Source organism: Liolophura sinensis, chromosome 6, assembly GCF_032854445.1.
Source record: "Liolophura sinensis isolate JHLJ2023 chromosome 6, CUHK_Ljap_v2, whole genome shotgun sequence".
NCBI classification, from domain to species: domain Eukaryota; kingdom Metazoa; phylum Mollusca; class Polyplacophora; order Chitonida; family Chitonidae; genus Liolophura; species Liolophura sinensis.
In genome coordinates this window covers 80349889-80366060 of record NC_088300.1, presented here as the reverse complement: position 1 = coordinate 80366060, position 16172 = coordinate 80349889, and the positions used below count along the sequence as shown (strand labels likewise).

Below are 16172 nucleotides of genomic sequence, written 5' to 3'. Positions count from 1 at the left end.
GTAAATGTGGTGCTGTCACATTTCTCACTGGATGTGAATGTGGTTCTGTCACATTTCTGCTTGGATGTGAATGTGGTACTGTCACATTTCTGCTTGGATGTGAATGTGGTACTGTCACATTTCTCACTGGATGTGAATGTGGTTCTGTCACATTTCTGCTTGGAGGTGAATGTGGTTCTGTCACATTTCTGCTTGGGTGTGAATGTGGTACTGTCACATTTCTGCTTGGATGTGAATGTGGTTCTGTCACATTTCTGCTTGGATGTGAATGTGGTGCTGTCACATTTCTGCCAATACCGAGGTTAGGATGGTGTAGAAGGGTGAAGGGCGAAAAGTGACTCAACATTTCAAGCATGATAAGTAGCAAAACAGTGTCCTTTCTTTATTTTGTTGGAACATGAGAAGCAAAATGATAATGTCATTGCAGTATAGTTCATAAACCTGAATACTGACGGTATTTACGAAACTATAGGTCAAGACAATAAATAATTAAAGAGGCGACTTTGTGAAGTAAAACGTCTGGCTACTATTTCGTGTTCACCGGAGGAATTATATACACCTCAATGACATAAACAAAGTGGAATTAACTTACGCATCTGATACATACATGTACAAAATCTACCTTATCGTAATATTTAGCCGCAGTCTGTGATCTGTAAAACGTACAGACTAATTAAATGATTCCGTTTAGCCTGCTCACACATTAAGAGAAAATACCAATACCCTGTAATATGAGTTAGCCTCTTGTTATGTTAGAATCAGTTACTTAATTTTGTGCTGGCTTTGGTTAACTGTACAGTCTCCACGTATCCTCTCTATAACTATAAAGCATGAACTTGTTTTGGACTTGTCTATTTAAAAGACAAAAGTATAAGACAACAGAAACATGGTGCCCATTAAACTAATATATGAAATCGAAAGTGTCATCAGGGAGCTTAGTTTTCAATATAGACAGAAACTGGGTGTTACTTTTGTCATGAATATTCACATTTAGAAAATTGCTACCCTAAAGCGAAGACAAAAGTACTATTATTATGTAAATGAAACAATTGTTTCCCCTGAAAACCAAAGGGCTTACCTTAATCTAGCTTGCTATGCGACTTGAACGCTTTCATCTTTATTTGTGCTGTTACATTTTGATGTTACATGAATTTTACGACATTCTGGCACGGTGTTATTACACATCACAGTCTAAGAAGAGGTAGTCCTCCATCAAAATAAATATAGTCTCTGACGTCATCATTTAAACCGTTCCATTTGTATGGAGTAGCCAACCATTCTCTTCCGGTATAAAGCGTAGGTCACGCATGCGCCTATGACTGAACCGACGATTGTCATGGCAATAGTGACTCCAGCAATCGCACCTGTAAGCAGAATGTAAACAATGTAATTCAGAGCAATGCCCAGATCTGGTGGCTATAAATGAGTTTCGCCAAACATACCATACATACAGGCTTATATATAAGCCTTTTTGGGTGGTGGGATTTTCAAAATACTGTGAAACGTCTTAAAAATTCGAAATCCAGATACATGTATGGACGCCGGATGCACCATCGTACTATCGTTCCATCGCCAGGCGATGATAAGAAGCGACGCAACTTGGTGCCATCGTGTCATCGCTTCGTGCCGTCGTACCACTGCTTCGTGCTGTCGTATCATCGTTTCGCATCATCGTGCTATCGCTTCGAAACATCGAGCTACCCCTTCGTGCCATCGCCATGGTGCGATGATGGTCTTATCCGGCTTCCATACAGGTATGTGGAAATGGCCATGAAACCCTACTCTATCATACACTCGAGACACTATAATGCAAGGCTTCATGACAGACATCATGGACGAATCACACGACGATCGGGACAGTGAGATCTAGGCTGCGAATGCGCTCGTTACACTTACCGGAGCTGAGCCCTTGGCTGGGAGGGGACGAGTGTCCTAAGGGCCCGGATGTACCAGGATCTGTCGGATTTGGTGATGTGGAAGACAGATCGTCTATAAGCACCAATTTGCCGTCTTCTGTTTTTATTAACTGTTTCAGACTTCCTACCACTGCCTTCAGTACAACCTGGGCATACACAACTTTGCACATCAGAGAAGGGCTTGGCTTTCTTAATAAAGCTGACTAACGGTAGATTTATTTATTTATTTATTTGGTGTTTTACGCCGTATTCAAGAATATTTCACTTATACTACGGCGGCCAGCATTATGATGGAAGGAAACCGGGCACAGCCCGGGGGAAACCCAAGACCATCCGCAGGTTGCTGCAAGACCTTCCCACTTACGGCCGGAGAGGAAGTCAGCATGAGCTGGACTAGAACTCACAGCGACCACATTGGTGAGAGGCTCCTGGGTTATTCCACTTCGCTAGAGCACCAACCAACTGAGCCACAGAGGCCCCGACTAACGTTAGCGTTAACAAAAATGAATATTTGGCAATGCAATTATATGTCGTACAGGTGATAAATGTTGCGTTTGTAAAATAGATGCAATTTTTTTTATCACAAAGGGCAACTCTAAATAAGAAAGGAAGGAGAATTTAACCACTTTCCAGTCTTTGTCATAAATCTTGTCATATTACCGCTTGGCCGCCTGTGTTGAGGGTGACGTTGAAATCTCCGTTTTCTATACTTGTTGTCAGTTTGTAGCCGACGACATCTAGCGGCAAGTCAGGTTGTCCACTGTAAGGGGCATCACCCGAGACGGTCGGCGTTCCAAGGAGTGCGAATGACACATGCACGCCCTTCTGATCGTAATCAACCTGTAGTAGGACGACACAAAACATACCGTAATATCCGCTAATCACTCCCCAATCATCAGATGCAAGCGATAAAGTGTTCACTAGAGGCACAGACTTATAGATTTAAAACAGTCCAGTGAGAAACAATAGGCTTCTTCTGCATAAGTAGTTGCACGTAAGGTGCGAGTTTGACGAAATTTGTTAAGACTTTAAGATATATGACATGTCTGTGATACAAGTCTGACAAAATAAATATAACATTGCTTAAAAAAGACCATACAAAAAGGTGAAGGTCACAAAAATTGGGTTCCTTCCAATGTCTAACTGTACACATGACATAGGTTAGGTAGTCCTTGCTACAACCGCTCAAGAGACAACCGCCTGACGGACAGTCGGTAGGGTAAAGTAATAACAGAAAATTGCTCACCTCGACCTCTGACCACAGAGACTCCAGCCTGGGCCATGACTACTGAGTGGATGCCCTTCTTCATGGGCAGTAAGTCATTCAAAGGTAATAAAGAGGTGTAATAACAGAGGGTTGCTCACCTCGACCTCTGAGTACAGAGACTCCAGCCTGGGCCATGACTGCTGAGTGGATACCCTTCTTCATGGGTAGTAAGTCATTCAAAGGTAATAAAGAGGTGTAATAACAGAGGGTTACTCATCTCGACCTCTGAGCGCAGAGACTCCAGCCTGGGCCATGACTACTGAGTGGATGCCCTTCTTCATGGGTAGTAAGTCATTCAAAGGTAATAAAGAGGTGTAATAGCAGAGGGTTGCCCACCTCGAACTATTGGACCCTGAGTACAGAGACTCCAGTCTGGGCCATGACTGTTGAGTGGATGCCCTTCTCCATGGGCAGTAAATCATTCAAAGGTAATAAAGAGGTGTAATAACAGAAGATTGCTCACCTCGAACTATTGGACCCTAAGTACAGAGACTCCAGTCTGGGCCATGACTGCTGAGTGGATACCCTTCTTCATGGGCAGTAAGTCATTCACAGGTAATAAAGAGGTGTAATAACAGAAGATTGCTCAACTCGAACTATTGGACCCTGAGTACAGAGACTCCAGTCTGAGCCATGACTGTTGAGTGGATGCCCTTCTTCATGGGCAGTAAGTCATTCAAAGGTAATAAAGTGGTGTAATAACAGAGGGTTGTTCACCTCGAACTACTGGACCCTGAGTAAAGAGACTCCAGTCTGGGCCATGATTGTTGAGTGGATGCCCTTCTCCATGGGCAGTAAGTCATTCAAAGGTAATAAAGAAGTGTAATAACAGAAGATTGCTCACCTCGAACTATTGAACCCTGAGCGCAGAGACTCCAGCCTGAGCCATGACTGTTGAGTGGATACCCTTCTTCATGGGCAGTAAGTCATTCAAAGGTAATAAAGAGGTGTAATAACAGAGGGTTGCTCACCTCGACCTCTTGGACCCTGAGCGCAGAGACTCCAGTCTGAGCCATGACTGCTGAGTGGATGCCCTTCTTCATGGGCAGTAAGTTATTCAAAGGTAATAAAGTGGTGTAATAACAGAGGGTTGTTCACCTCGACCTCTTCATGGGCAGTAAGTCATTCAAAGGTAACAAAGAGGTGTAATAGCAGAGAGTTGCTCACCTCGATCTCTGAGCGCAGAGACTCCAGTCTGGGCCATGACTGCTGAGTGGATGCCCTTCTTCATGGGCAGTAAGTCATTCAAAGGTAATAAAGAGGTGTAATAACAGAAGATTGCTCACCTCGAAATATTGGACCCTGAGTACAGAGACTCCAGCCCGGGCCATGACTGCTGAATGGATGCCCTTCTTCATGGGCAGTAAGTCATTCAAAGGTAATAAAGAGGTGTAATAACAGAAGATTGTTCACCTCGAACTATTGGACCCTGAGCGCAGAGACTCCAGCCTGAGCCATGACTGTTGAGTGGATACCCTTCTTCATGGGCAGTAAGTCATTCACAGGTAATAAAGAGGTGTAATAACAGAAGATTGCTCACCTCGAACTATTGGACCCTGAGTACAGAGACTCCAGCCTGAGCCATGACTGTTGAGTGGATACCCTTCTTCATGGGCAGTAAGTCATTCAAAGGTAACAAAGAGGTGTAATAGCAGAGAGTTGCTCACCTCGATCTCTGAGCGCAGAGACTCCAGTCTGGGCCATGACTGTTGAGTGGATACCCTTCTTCATGGGCAGTAAGTCATTCAAAGGTAATAAAGAGGTGTAATAACAGAAGATTGCTCACCTCGAACTATTGGACCCTGAGTACAGAGACTCCAGCCTGAGCCATGACTGTTGAGTGGATACCCTTCTTCATGGGCAGTAAGTCATTCAAAGGTAATAAAGAGGTGTAATAACAGAAGATTGCTCACCTCGAACTATTGAACCCTGAGCGCAGAGACTCCAGCCTGAGCCATGACTGTTGAGTGGATACCCTTCTTCATGGGCAGTAAGTCATTCAAAGGTAATAAAGAGGTGTAATAACAGAGGGTTGTTCACCTCGCCTCTTGGACCCTGAGCGCAGAGACTCCAGTCTGAGCCATGACTGCTGAGTGGATACCCTTCTTCATGGGCAGTAAGTTATTCAAAGGTAATAAAGTGGTGTAATAACAGAGGGTTGCTCACCTCGACCTCCTGGACCCTGAGCGCAGAGACTCCAGCCCGGGCCATGACTGCTGAGCGGATGCCCTTCTTCATGGGCAGTAAGTCAAAGTCGGGCACGGCATCACCAGAAGCTACAATCAATCAATCAATCAATCAATCAATCAATCAATCAATCAATCAATCAATCAATCAATCAATCAATCAATCAATCAATCAATCAATCAATCAATCAATCAATCAATCAATCAATCAATCAATCAATCAATCAATAAATAAAGAAATAAAGAAAAAAAAATAAATAAATAAATAAAGAAAGAAATAAAGAAATAAATAAATAAATAAATTACAAAAGTAACCAGGGAAAATATTTATTTTAGCAGTTCTGCATCGATGAATATGAGACCGGTCCCGACAGCACACTTGGTAGAGTGTGCGCTTCGGGAGGTTGTAGGTCCAGGGTCAGTCCTGGGTCGGGTCACACCTAAGACCTTAAAAGAGAAAGCTGTAACTTCTTCGCGTGGCGTTCAGCATGAAGAGGATAGTGCAACGAATGATTGACCTGTATCAGTACAATGGCTCGGGCGGGCTGACTTACTTGCCTTCGGTATGTCGTCTTAGTGAAGCAGCACTTGACAAAAGAGTCGTGGAAATCCGTCCTGTAACAAAGAGGCACATTACGTGCACTCTAAGGACTCCTTTGTCGTCATATGACTGAAAAATTGTTAAGTACTGGTATGACGTTAAACCCCAAGCACTCACTCACTCACTCGATGAATATAATGTGATAATTCCTAATTTCCATTCATTCATTTGATTTATGGTTCACGCCCAACTCAAGAATATTTCACTTTTACGACGGCTACCAGCATTATGGTGGGAAGAAACCGCGCAGAGAACGGAGGAAACCCACGACCATCCGCCGGTTGCTGGTAAATCTTAATTTCATATTAAATTAATGAACTATTACTGCATTAAATCATGCAAATATGTGTTTCGACTGAAGTCCGTAGTGACACCAACAATAAACCTTGCCACAGCTACATACGAATCATATTCTTGAGTACACCGTAAACATGTAGGAAGGTGAGCCCCCCTGTTACCAGTTCTCAAGTGAAGCGGTATCTCCCCTTAGACGTTCTCAAGTTATGCTGGAACCATTATATATCACCATTACCTGTCCTCGGGTCTGGATGGAACCACTATATCTCCCCTTACTTGTTCTTAAATCTAGATGGGGCTGCTGTATATCCCCTTACCTGTCATCAGGTCAAGCTGGAACCGCTGTATCTCCTCGTCCACAAAACATGGCGTGATGTCAAAGGCTGAGGAGTCAATAGTGGAGTCATCAAAGTCGATGATGTTGTATTGATAACCCAGGGGAACCTTACAAGGACAATAACATCGATGTGTATGTGAAGGACATCGCTGAGCTGTATGTGAAGGACAATAATGCTGAGGCGCATGTGAGGGACAATAACGCTGATGTGTATGTGGTGAAGGATAATAACGCTGATGTGTAAGTGAGGGGTAATAACGCCGAAGTGTATCTGAATGGCAATAAAGCTGATGTGTAAGTCAAGGACAATAACGCTGATGTGTATGTGAAGGACAATTACACTGATGTGTAAGTGAGGGGCAATAACGCCGAAGTGTATCTGAATGGCAATAAAGCTGATGTGTAAGTCAAGGACAATAACGCTGATGTGTATGTGAAGGACAATAACGCTGATGTGTATGTGAAGGACAATTACGCTGATGTGTATGTGAGGGACAATAACGCTGAAATGTATGTGAATGGCAATAAAGCTGATGTGTAAGTCAAAGAAAATAACGCTGATGTGTATGTGAAGGACAATTACACTGATGTGTAAGTGAGGGGCAATAACGCTGAAATGTATCTGAATGGCAGTAAAGCTGATGTGTAAGTCAAGGAAAATAACGCTGATGTGTATGTGAAAGACAATTACGCTGATGTGTATGTGAGAGGCAATAACGCTGAAGTGTATCTGAATGGCAATAAAGCTGATGTGTAAGTCAAGGACAATAACGCTGATGTGTATGTGAAGGACAATTACACTGATGTGTAAGTGAGGGGCAATAACGCTGAAGTGTATCTGAATGACAATAACGCTGATGTGTAAGTCAAGGACAATAGCGCTGATGTGTATGTGAAGGACAATAACGCTGATGTGTAAGTGACGGGCAATAACGCTGAAATGTATGTGAATGGCAATAAAGCTGATGTGTAAGTCAAGGACAATAACGCTGATGTGTATGTGAAGGACAATAATGCTGATATGTATGTGAAGGACAATAACGATGATGTGTATGTGAAGGACAATAAGGCTGATGTGTATGTGAAGGACAATGATGACGATGCATATGTGATGACGATGCATATGTGAAGGACAATAATGCTGATGCATATATGAGAGACAATGATGACGATGCATATACGAAGGACACTAACGATGATGCAGATGTGGAGGACAATAACGCTGATGTATATATGATGGACCATAACGCTGATGGGTATGTGATGCGCAATAGTTATGATGCATGTTAATGAAGACCGTTCATTTAATCCAGCAACCTTCGGAACTAGGAGTTGACCAACAACGGTTATTAGCAATGCGCGCGTATTATAACAGGGCATTTGTTTTTTGAGATAACAACAATAACATTGATTACTAGTAACTAAATTCAAATGAGCTCTATATTCAACTTTAAATGCGAATCTTTAACTCCTTGATTTCCAATACAAGTTGCCTTGTCATTAGACTTACATCGCCGACGTTCACGGCAAAGCCCACGGGGTGAGTCATCCTTGGGTCTCCAGTATTGAAGTATATCCCTGGCTGAATAACACAGTAAACACACAGACGTGATCATAGTGAAATCATTTCATTCTGCTATACTATGTAGATCGACAATAACCTGCAGTAGCAAGGCCTGCATCCATCCAGTTCCAAAGGCAGGTTCAGGCATGAGACAAGTCCAGATAATTTGTAGCAGACAATCTCAGGTGCAAAGATTCAAGCGGGTCACAAAGAATGGTCATTCTCCATCTATAGTTTGCACTGTGTAACTGGTATCGTGTAGTCATTGTCAGTGACTGGTATCATGTAGTCTTGCTATGTGGCTGCTATTGTTTAGCCATGCTTAGTGTCCAGTATTGTATAGTCATATTTAATGACTGATATTCTGAAGTCGTGCTTAGTGACTGGTGACTAGTATTGTGTTGTCGTGCTTAGTGGCCAGTATTGTGTAGTCGTGTTTAGTGACTGGTATCGTGTGGTCGTGCTTAGTGACTGGTATCGTGTGGTAGTGCTTAGTGATTGGTATTGTGAAATCTTGCTTAGTGACTGGTATTGTGTTTGTCGTGTTTAGTTACTGGTATTGTGAAGTCGTGCTTAGTGACCAGTATTGTGTAGTCGTGCTTAGTGATTGGTGTTGTGTTGTCGTGTTTAGTGACTAGTGTTGCGTAGTCGTGCTTAGTGACTGATATTGTGTAATCATGCTTAGTGACTAGTATCGAGCGGTTGTGCTTTAGTGACCACTATTATGTGGTCGTAAGTAGTTACCAGTATTGTGCAATCGTGCTTAGTGACTGGTATTGTGTAGTCGTGCTTAGTGACTGGTATTGTGTTGTCCTGCTTAGTGACCAATATTGTGTTGTCGTGCTTAGTGACCAATATTGTGTTGTCGTGCTTAGTGACCAATATTGTGTTGTCGTGCTTAGTGACCAATATTGTGTTGTCCTGCTTAGTGACTGGTATTGTGTAATCGTGCCTAGTGACTGGTATTGTGTGGTCGTACTTAGTGACTGGTATTGTGTTATCGTGCCTAGTGACCAGTATTGTGTAGTCGTGCTTATAATGACAGGTATTGTGTGGTCGTACTTAGCCACCAGTATTGTGTGGTCGTAATTAGTGGCTAGTATTGTGTAGTCGTGCTTAATGACTGGTATTGTGTTGTCCTGCTTAGTGACCAAAACTGTGTAGTCGTGCTTAGTGACCAATATTGTGTTGTCGTGCTTAGTGACTGGTATTATGTAATCGTGCTTAGTGACTGGCATTGTGTGGTTGTTCTTAGTGACCAGTATTGTGTGGTCGTATTTAGTGACTGGTATTGTGTAATCGTGCTTAGTGACTGGTATTTTGTAATCGTACTAAGTGACTAGTATTGTGTTGTCGTGCTTAGTGACTAGTATTGTGTAGTCATGCTTAATGACCTGTATTGTGTTATCGTGCTAAGTGACTCGTATTGTGTAGTCGTGCTTAGTGACTGGTAATTAATGTGTAGTCGTGTTTAGTGACCAGTATTGTGTAGTCGTTCCTCGTGACTGGTATTGTGTAGTCGTGTTTAATAACTGATACTGTGTAGTCGTGCTTAGTGACTAATATTGCGTAGTCGTGCTTAGTGACTGGTATTGTGTAATCTTGCTTAGTGACCAGTATCGTGTAGTCGTGCTTAGTGACCAGTATTATGTGGTCGTAATTAGTTACTGGTATTGTGTAGTCGTGTTTAGTGACTGGTATTATGTTGTCCTGTTTAGTGACCAGATTGTGTAGTCGTGCTTAATGACCAGTATTGTGTTGGCGTGCTTAGTGACTGGTATTGTGTAATCGTGCTCAGTGACTGGTATTGTGTAATCTTGCTTAGTGACCAGTATCGTGTAGTCGTGCTTAGTGACCAGTATTATGTGGTCGTAATTAGTTACTGGTATTGTGTAGTCGTGTTTAGTGACTGGTATTATGTTGTCCTGTTTAGTGACCAGATTGTGTAGTCGTGCTTAATGACTAGTATTGTGCGGTCGTAATTAGTGACTGGTATTGTGTAATCGTGCTCAGTGACTGGTATTGTGTAGTCATGCTTAGTGACTAGGAATATGTTATCGTGATAAGGGACTAGTATTGTGTAGTCATGCTTATTGACTAGTATTGTGTAGTCGTGCTTAGTGACTGGTATTGAGTTGTAGTGCTTAGTGACCAGTTTTGTGTAATCATGCTTAGTGACTGGTATTGTGTAGTCGTGCTTAGTGACTGGTATTGTCTAGTCGTGATAAGTGATTAGGAATGTGTGGTCGTGTTTAGTGAATGGTATCGTGTAGTGGTGCTTAGTGACTAGTATTGTATAGTCGTGCTTAGTGACTAGTGTTGTGTTGTCGTGCTTAGTGACCGGTATTGTGTAGTCGTGATAAGTGACTAGGAATGTGTGGTCGTGCTTAGTGACTGGTATCGTGTAGTGGTGCTTAGTGACCAGTATTGTGTAGTCGTGCTTAGTTACTGGTATTGTGTTGTCGTGCTTAGTGACTAGTAATGTGTAGTGGTGCTTAGTGACCAGTATTGTGTAGTTCTATTTAGTGACTGGTATTGTGTAGTCCTGTTTAGTAACTGGTATTCTGTAGTCGTACTTAGTAACTGGTATCGTGTAGTCCTGCTTAGTGACTGGTATTGTGTTGTCGTGCTAAGTGACTAGTATTGTGTAGTCGTTCCTCGTGACTGGTATTATGTAGTCGTGTTTAGTGACTGGTGTTGTGCAGTTGTGATTGGTGGTTAGTATTACGTAGTCGTGCTTAGTTAACGATTACCTTGGAGAAATGCCATTCCCATGTTGACGTCAAGTTTGTTCCGTAGGGGAAGTCAGTTCTCTGTCCCACCCACACGTCCGTCAGGATATTACGGGCTTTACGCTGAAAATGAATACGAAATCCGTATATAATGGCACTGTTGAAATCAGACTGATGAAAAACATGCCAAGTCATTCAGTCAGTACATTATTTATTTATTTATTTATTTATTTATTTATTTCACAAGTGTTTCCACTCCAGCACATAGATCTGATGTATGTAATACTAAATCGGGTAAACACATACTGATACCTTTTCACTTTACTGGCAGAATCGATCATTCAGTTATCTACATTTTCTTCATTCACCTGTGTGACAATTAGACAGAGGAACAACTATCTAATCATAAATTATGAGCATAAAATCAAAAGCCATTCTCAAATTCATGCAGCAAACGTCATAAGCGCGCGCCGTTACATATAAGCAGCTTACCGTTTACCACTGTCAAACCTACCTTCCCTTTGAAGGTAAAGTTGCATGTCTGTGGTTTACTGTTTGTCACTGTAAACACCACCTGCCCTATGCAGGTAAAGTTTCATGTGTGTGGTTTACTGTTTGTCACTGTCAACCCCATCTGCCCTATGCAGGTAAAGTTCCATGTCTGTGGTTTACTGTTTGTCACTGTCAACCCCACCTGCCCTATGCAGGTAAAGTTGCATGTGTGAAGTAAACTGTTTGTGACTGTCAACCCCACCTGCCCTAGGTAGGTAAAGTTGTATGAGTGTAGTTTACTGTTGTCACTGTCAACCCCACCTGCCCTATGCAGGTAAAGTTGTTTGAGTGTTGTTTACTGTTTGCCACTGTCAACCCCACCTGCCCTATGTAGGTAAAGTTGGACGTGTGTAGTTTACTGTTGTCACTGTCAACCCCACCTGCCCTATGTAGGTAAAGTTGGACGTGTGTAGTTTACTGTTGTCACTGTCAACCCCACCTGCCCTATGTAGGTAAAGTTGGACGTGTGTAGTTTACTGTTGTCACTGTCAACCCCACCTGCCCTATGTAGGTAAAGTTGCATGAGTTAAGTTTACTGTTTGTCACTGTCAACCCTACATGCCCTATGTAAGTAAAGCTGCATGTGTGTAGTTTACTGTTTGTCACTGTCAACCCCACCTGCCCTATGTAGGTAAAGCTGCATGAGTTAAGTTTACTGTTTGCCACTGTTAACCCCACCTGCCCTATGTAGGTAAAGTTGCATGAGTGTAGTTTACTGTTGTCACTGTCAACCCCACCTGCCCTATGCAGGTAAAGTTGCATGTGTGTAGTTTACTGTTGTCACTGTCAACCCCACCTGCCCTATGTAGGTAATGTTGCATGTGTGTAGTTTACTGTTGTCACTGTCAACCCCACCTGCCCTATGCAGGTAAAGTTGCATGTGTGTAGTTTACTGTTGTCACTGTCAACCCCACCTGCCCTATGTAGGTAAAGCTGCATGAGTGTAGTTTACTGTTGTCACTGTCAACCCCACCTGCCCTATGTAGGTAATGTTGCATGTGTGTAGTTTACTGTTGTCACTGTCAACCCCACCTGCCCTATGCAGGTAAAGTTGCATGTGTGTAGTTTACTGTTGTCACTGTCAACCCCACCTGCCCTATGCAGGTAAAGTTGCATGTGTGTAGTTTACTGTTGTCACTGTCAACCCCACCTGCCCTATGCAGGTAAAGTTGCATGTGTGTAGTTTACTGTTGTCACTGTCAACCCCACCTGCCCTATGTAGGTAATGTTGCATGTGTGTAGTTTACTGTTTGTCACTGTCAACCCCACCTGCCCTATGTAGGTAATGTTGCATGTGTGTAGTTTACTGTTGTCACTGTCAACCCCACCTGCCCTATGCAGGTAATGTTGCATGTGTGTAGTTTACTGTTTGTCACTGTCAACCCCACCTGCCCTATGTAGGTAATGTTGCATGTGTGTAGTTTACTGTTGTCACTGTCAACCCCACCTGCCCTATGCAGGTAAAGTTGCATGTGTGTAGTTTACTGTTGTCACTGTCAACCCCACCTGCCCTATGGAGGTAATGTTGCATGTGTGTAGTTTACTGTTGTCACTGTCAACCCCACCTGCCCTATGTAGGTAAAGTTGCATGTGTGTAGTTTACTGTTGTCACTGTCAACCCCACCTGCCCTATGTAGGTAAAGTTGCATGTGTGTAGTTTACTGTTGTCACTGTCAACCCCACCTGCCCTATGTAGGTAATGTTGCATGTGTGTAGTTTACTGTTTGTCACTGTCAACCCTACCTGCCCTGTGCAGGTAAAGTTGCATGTGTGTAGTTTACTGTTTGTGACTGCCACACTTACCTGCCCCACGTACGTAAAGTTCCCGCCGTCCAGGTTAAACAGCTGCTTTTGGTTTTTGAGCACGACATTACCGTTACTGTTCCTGGAGTCTGTGAGGTCCACATCTAGCGGAGTCACCGAGCAGTTCCCCAACAATTGGTCTATAGTGTAACGGATTCCTAGGGACAAAGACGGCACGTATACGTAAAGCGGAAAGACAGAGACTGATCGACAGACGGGCAGAAACACGTACGAACATACAATGTAGAGGAATCTATGGGACAAGTATATGGTGACGCGGACAGGCAGAGAGACAAACAGCTAAACGAACAGACAGGCGGGGAGATGGACGGACATGGTATTAAAGTAGCGGACAAGAGAGCACTTCTACTTGACATACAATCACACAGACAGCGCAGCGGATTCCTGAGAACATGACGGCATTTATACCTGACCCCCGGAGGACAGACACACAAACAGTGTAGGGGATTCCTGAGGACAAGACAGCACTTTCACGTTGCCTGGATAGATAGACAGACAGACGGATACACAGACAGATATATTTTAGCGATTCAGTACGACATCTGATGACTGTTGAACTACCCAAGATTTCATAAGTGGAAACTGTCGTCTCTCCTATCACTGTCAAGACAATTCTTTTCTTCCGATCATGCGCATAAGCGACAAATGTTTACAGAATGTGTATTGAAAATGTGAGGAATAAATGTTGGAAGGCAACAAACCTGACTTGAAATCGCGGATCTCCGTGAACGGGTCTGTTCCGTACTGGTTATCGGCTGTCTCTAGCGGAGTGCCGTCAATCCGTGTAAGCTGTGAGTCAGCATCGTACCACATCTGGTAATGACACCGAATACACTGATAAACATCGATTCAAATACTGAGCATTTGTATAACTACAACTAAGCAGGCTATGAGGACGGTGTGACTGCAGTGATACTCACGTCATAGGCCATAACCAACGAGATCGTGTCCATAACTGACTCCGCTCTGAACGTGAAATGAGTCGGAAGGGTTGGCATCGGTTTTGTGTTCTTGCGTCCAGTACAATACATCAGTGGGGGAGTCTGTAACCAGTAAGATAGACAATACAACAATGAGGGAGTCTGTCACCAGTAACATAGACAATACATCAGTGGGGGAGTCCGTAACCAGTAACATAGACAATACAGCAGTGGGGGAGTGTGTAACCAGTAACATAGACAATACCACAGTAGGAGCGTCTGTAACCAGTAACGCAGACAATAATCCATCAGTGGGGGAGTCGGTAACCAGTAACAGTAACCCATATCTCGTGGGACAGCCTGTAAGCTGTGGCATAGACAGTACATCATTAGGAGAGTCACAGTTGTTTAGTAACAAAGATAATGCATCATCAGCCGGAAGAGTTTGTAAGGATTAACAGTAACAAATGAGTGAGAAGGGGAGGGGGGGGGGGTGTAACCATTAACAATACAACATCGGGGGAGTCTGGAACCAGCAACTCAGACCAAAATCTGGTTGCGTGATAAAGCTTAATACGGAACTGCGCATGACAAAGTGTGTGTTATGTGCAGTTGGCAAAATTAGCTAAACAAACGACAACAAACATTATGACAAATGATTCGAGGAATGTAGAGCAATGATTAGCTTCTCTGGCAGTTCGTTGGGTCTCTCAGTTGAATGGATTAACGTTAAAAGATGGATTACCGATGCTGGCCTTGACATAAGTACTCTTTTGTCGACTCAGCGAATCAGTGTAAGCCAAATGCAAGCTGGGGTTCGAGCTGTGGATTTTAGTGAAATTGTCGTCGTGGAAGTCTATCTTTCGGGCCCTGGGCTTTGCGTTAACATGCGTAGTGTCCCAGGCTAGCTGAGCTGCCTCGTTTGGCACTCAGCACTGAGAGTTTAGAGCAAGGAAACATAAATGGTTGGCCCGGCGACTTTATAATGTGACTGGGTGGGGTGTGGTGTCTGATATATTCGACATGAAACTTAAGTGGCGGCTGCACTTTGGCGACATGGACTCACCCTGCCACAAGAAGACACAGTGTATCTATACACACCTACTGACCCCTCGTTATCATATCACTGAAAATGGGCCCTGGTGGCCTAGGGTTTAGCACGCCAGCGCGGCGCAATGATCCAGGAGCCTGTCACCAGTGCGCTCGCTGTAAGTTCTTCCTGTGCGGCGGTACGTGAGAAGATCTGTCAGCAACCTGCGGATGGTCGTGGGTTTCCCTCGGGCCCTGCCCGGTTTCCTCCCACCATAATGCTGGCCACCGTCGTGTAAGTGAAATGTTCTTGAGTTGGGCGTAAAACACCAATCAAATAAATAATGACTGAAAATTGTTAAGTAAAACCCCAAGAATTTATTTATGAAACCATCCATTCATTCCACCTGTAGGGCTTTGGGTCGTTTTCTTCAGTCCACTATTTTTTCTAATCCGGCACAAGTGATTTGGCATTACACGAGAATGTGAGTGGTGTGACATGAAGAAGGCAGCAATACTCAGTCGGAGCTAGGATACATAGCTAGGCTCATCAGTGCGCTCCTGACTGCTTTCTGTATCATTCTCCGTGAAATAAGCGAACTTGTTCTTACGTACCATGAAGGGTTCGTTGTCGTCCGGCAGGTAATCCTCAAAATACACATATTCATAATACTGGTAATATTCGTACGGTCCTTCTGTCGTCCTGCCCTGTCCGTGAAAGACACTCTTGATCGGAGTAGCCACAGCTCCGGCACCCATCGTCCAAAGGGAGTTAACTGTGAAAGGAAAGATTGAGATCGCAAATGGTTAGGGAGTAGGATGTGCAAAGACATGCTGAACACGTACTAGACTGTACAAAAACTAGTCTATACATTGTCTTTGGGTCTACAGAACAGTGACAAGCAAAGTGATAATGACAGTGTAACACTTGATATAAGGTCAACGGT

The 16172-nt window shown here is 43.5% G+C and overlaps 1 protein-coding gene across 1 annotated transcript in view; it reads right to left on the bottom strand.

Moving 5' to 3' along the window:
- Window positions 1-312: 312 nt before the first annotated feature.
- LOC135468839 (uncharacterized) overlaps window positions 313-16172 on the bottom strand; it is a 37909-nt gene continuing 22049 nt past the window's right edge. Inside the window, exons 19-29 of the mRNA XM_064747289.1 lie at window positions 15841-16001; window positions 14197-14319; window positions 13978-14089; window positions 13256-13413; window positions 10922-11023; window positions 8115-8186; window positions 6585-6711; window positions 5350-5459; window positions 2577-2756; window positions 1897-2062; window positions 313-1364 (exon numbers count right to left, since the gene is read on the bottom strand). Coding sequence (XP_064603359.1) covers window positions 1240-1364; window positions 1897-2062; window positions 2577-2756; window positions 5350-5459; window positions 6585-6711; window positions 8115-8186; window positions 10922-11023; window positions 13256-13413; window positions 13978-14089; window positions 14197-14319; window positions 15841-16001 — 1436 coding nt within the window. The 3' untranslated portion in view covers window positions 313-1239. The remainder of the gene's footprint in view (window positions 1365-1896; window positions 2063-2576; window positions 2757-5349; window positions 5460-6584; window positions 6712-8114; window positions 8187-10921; window positions 11024-13255; window positions 13414-13977; window positions 14090-14196; window positions 14320-15840; window positions 16002-16172) is intronic.